The 4,582-nt window shown below is 38.8% G+C and overlaps 1 protein-coding gene across 1 annotated transcript; it reads right to left on the bottom strand.

The window, feature by feature from the left end:
* Positions 1-1,218, bottom strand: LOC127651361 (D(1) dopamine receptor). Its single transcript, XM_052137134.1, has one exon. The coding sequence runs from the start codon at positions 1,216-1,218 to the stop codon at positions 1-3; it is 1,218 nt and encodes a 405-aa protein (XP_051993094.1).
* Between the last annotated feature and the right edge of the window lie 3,364 nt (positions 1,219-4,582).

Genomic DNA, 4,582 nt, shown 5'->3' with positions numbered 1-4,582 from the left:
TTAGTAATTTATTACATCCAACACTGTATCTGGGATATTAAGCGGATCAACCTCACTCTCATTTCTAAACATATGTAGCTCCATCAAAGGACAGTGCATTTCCTTGTCAGCTTCTCCAGGGACTAAACTGACATAGCCGACCTCCATAGACGTGTTAACAGAACTGCCCTGATTATTACTAGACACATGATCCTTGGACTCAATTGCTAGAGGTGCCTTAGCGCACAGACGATGACAGCACAGAAGACGAGCAAATGCGTCTCTAAAATCAGAGTTGAAAGCATAGATTATCGGATTGATCGAAGAGTTACACCAGCCGAACCATACAAACACGTTGAAAGTCGATTCACTGACACAATTTGGTTTGTGGCAGAAAGGGACCGCACAATTCAGGATGAAGAACGGCAACCAGCAGCACACAAACACCCCCATGATCACGGATAAAGTTTTAAGGAGTTTGGTTTCTCTTATTGCGCGATGGTGGTGAGGACAGGTGAGCGCGCCTCCCCTGCAGCCCCGTGCGCGCTCCGCTGCGCGCTCCAGTGACGAGATCTTCTTGATTTGAACCTGAGCAATGCGATAGATGCGCGTGTATGTCACCACCATCACTGCCACGGGAATGTAGAAACTTATCAGGGAGGAGGATATGGCGTAAGTTCTGCTCAGACTCGAGTCGCAGATTTCTTTGGTGCTCGAATTGCTTGTGGTGAACGTCCCCAGGTCAGCCCGGTGCCAGTTCAGCTGCACGGGTACGAATGAAATCGCCAGCGATACAATCCACGTTGCACTGACCATAACGAGGGCGACTTTACGGTTCATTTTTCTCTCGTATTGAAACGGGTTCGAAATGGCCCAATATCGATCCAAGCTGATTACGCACAGGTTGAGGATGGAGGCTGTGGAGCACATGATGTCAAAAGCCACCCAGCTCTCGCAGAATGAGCCAAACGACCAGTGTCCTGCCACCTCGGTAGCCGCTTTCCATGGCATAACGAGAACAGCCACCAGCAGGTCTGACATGGCCAGAGAGACGATGAAGATGTTGGTCACTTTTCCTCTCAGGTGACGAAAGTGCAAAACCGCGGCGCACACTGTGGAGTTCCCCAGCAGCGTCCACAACACGAGCAAAGAAAGAGCGAAACCCAGCAATATGCGACCCACTGGCTCTCCATGAGCGCTCCATGAAGATGTCACCGAAGAAGTGCTGAAGTTGTACATTTCTTATTTTTTTCTGAAATGTGCGACGAAAAAAAAAACCCCCGCCAAAAAATATTTACAAACAGATGCAACATGTACACCGCTTTGACCCCCTAAAAATAAGACAATATGCTACGGATCTGAAAGTCTTCTTCATGGTCTTCAAGACCTCGTTGAAATGTTCCTATTGCTGAATGACAACATGAGGCGTCCTCTCTGGTACAGGTGCTGTTTCAGATTAAAAAAGTGTGTGTAGAACGCCCTCTTTTGCCTACTTACTCACTGATCCTTTTACTTGACCGCAACACTTTTCACACTAGCATACAGTGCCTCTTTAAAATTATTTGGACACTTAAGTCGCACTTAAAGATGTCATTCCATACTAGACACAAAAAATAAAAATAAAAAGCTCAATCAGCATTACAAGCAAAATATTATAAAAAAAAAAATTGGTTTTGAATTATATAACAATAGTGTTCGAAATTAAGATGTTTGGGCACTTTCCATTTGAAAAGAAAAAAAAATTGTCTATAAGGAACATACGAATAATGAGATAAACTGCATCGCTTGGTTTAATATTTTGTTATCTAAATCAGGGGTTTTCAAACTGTTTGATGCCAAGGACTCCCAAGTATGATGGTGCCCTTGAGAAGGACCCCCATCTTTAAATGAAAAGGCAACTATACCAGTTCGGACCAGTGAGAAATTATAGTAAGCAAAATAATTATTTGGTTTTAAGTTGTCATTTTACTAAAGCCATGAAAAGATGTTTGTTTTTGAAAGTTTTGAAGAATAAGTAGATACTATTGAACATATAATATACACTGGCGGACACATTTTGGAATAATGTACAGATTTTTCTGTTATGGAAAGTAATTGGTACTTTTATTCACCAAAGTGGCATTCAGCCGATCACAATGTATAGTCACAGTTGGATTATTCTTAAACTACTTCAAAGAGTTCTCATCAAAAAATCCTCCACGTGCAGCAATGACAGCTTTGCAGATCCATGGCATTCTAGCTGTCAGTTTGCCCAGAAACTCAGGTGACATTTCACCCCACGCTTCCTGTAGCACTTGCCATAGATGAGGCTGTCTTGTCGGGCACTTCTCAAGCACTTTATAAGCTAGCTGATCCCACAAATGCTCAATGGGGTTAAGATCCATACCACTCTTTTCCAATTATCTGTTGTCAAATGTCTGTATATCTTTGCCCAATCTAACCTTGTCTTTTCGTTTTTCTGTTTCAGAAGTGGCTTTTTCTTTGCAATTCTTCCCAAAAGGCCTACACCCCTGAGTCTTCTCTTTACTGTTGTACATGAAACTGGTGTTGAGCGGGTAGAATTCAACGAAGCTGTCAGCTGAGGACATGTGAGGCGTCTATTTCTCAAACTAGAGACTCTGATGTACTTATCCTCTTGTTTAGTTGTACATCTGGTCTTCCACATTTCTTTCTGTACTTATTAGAGCCAGTTGTCCTTTGTCTTTGAAGACTGTAGTGTACACCTTTGTATGAAATCTTCAGTTGTTTTTTTTTTTTTGCCAATTTCAAGCATTGTATAGCCTTCATTCCTCAAAACAATGATTGACCGATGAGTTTCTAGAGAAAGCTGTTCCTTTTTTTTTTTTGCTGTTTTTGACCTAACATTGACCCTAAGACATGCCAGTCTATTGCATACTGTGGCAACTAAAAAAAAAAACTAAAAAAAACATAAAGACAATGTTAAACTTAATTTAACAAACGCAATATCTTTCAACTGTGTTTGATATAATGGCAAGTGATTTTCTAGTACCAAATTAGCAATTTAGCATGATTACTCAATGATAAGGTGTTGGAGTGATGGCTGCTGGAAATGGGGTCTGTCTAGATTTGATAAAAAATGACTTTTTTTTTAAATAGTGTTGGTGCTGTTTTTTACATCAGTAATGTCCTGACTCTAATTTGTGATCAGTTGAACGCTACTTTGGTGTATTAAAGTTCCAATTTCCTTTCAAAACAGCTAAATCTGCACATTATTCCAAACAGTGTATACAGTATAAAATGCAATACGATATTGCATATGTTGTAGTAAAGGATACATTCACACTGTCATGGACACATTTATATACAAAGGAATATTCTGGGTTCAATACAAGTAAAGCTCAATCGACTGCATTTGTGGCATAATGTTGATTACTACAAACATTTATTTTGAATTGTCCCTCATTTTCTTAAAACATTTAAATAAAAAAATCTGGGTTACAGTGATGCACTTTCAATGGAAGTGAATAGGGGCCAAATTTTGAATGTTAAAATACTTGTGTGTTAACATGATTTTAGTGTAATAATATCACTTACTAATGTTGTGGTTTCTGCCCATTCTGTGAAAAATCACTCTAAGTCTTGGGGTTTTGATACCAGAAGAAAGACTTTATAATCAGAGATAAAAAAGCAGAGTTGCCCCAGCATAAACAACTCCAGTTACTAGGTTCCCTCGTACTTATAATTTACCAAGCTAGTGCTAATAATTCCATACATGTCACCATTATCCATCATCCTATTCTTTGACTCCAGTCTGTTTATTTTAAGAAGTGGGCTGGAGACACCTGTGGAAGAGCCTCATAATATATTTTCTCAGCATTCATGAGAGCACATATGTGAGCACATTCCTATTCCTATTCCTGCACAGGCCTCTAAACAGACACACACATTAAGATACATGCTTATCAGAAATATTTGTAGAATGAAATGGCTATATTTACATTGATTATACTTGATTCATTTATACTCAACTTGATAAAAAATATTCTACACTAACCTTTTCTGTGTAAAGTTATAATTATACAATTTCGTTGGCATGATGATGTAATGTCAACAAACCCTTAAACCTTAAAATGACTACAAATAAAAATTCAAACAACTTTACAGCTCAAAAAGTACCCAGGATTTAACAGAATGAAACAGAAGTGCTTTTTTAAAATTTCTGACATTCTAAGTGCCTCACTGTAATGCAAATATTTCCTTTTTTTTCTTTAAAGAAAAGAAGGGACGAGTTGAAATACATTTTTGTGTTAATCAACATTATGCAAAAGCTACACATGCTACTGATTGAGCTTAACTTGTATTGAGTCTGGAATATTCCTTTAAGATAAAATGAAAAACTGTGCTTTTTATTCAAGAAATGTTCTACTTTAGCCACACACACACACACACACACACACACACACACACACACACACACACACACACACACACACACACACACACACACACACACACACACACACACACACACACACACACACACACCACTTTAATAGAGAAACTGAATAACTTAATTTAAAAAATATAGCCAAACAATTAATTCATAAGAAATCCTACACAAGTAAACCCACAGGTGCAGCTT

This window comes from Xyrauchen texanus, chromosome 11 (genome assembly GCF_025860055.1).
Source record: "Xyrauchen texanus isolate HMW12.3.18 chromosome 11, RBS_HiC_50CHRs, whole genome shotgun sequence".
Taxonomy (NCBI): domain Eukaryota; kingdom Metazoa; phylum Chordata; class Actinopteri; order Cypriniformes; family Catostomidae; genus Xyrauchen; species Xyrauchen texanus.
This window is presented reverse-complemented; position numbering and strand designations above follow the sequence as displayed.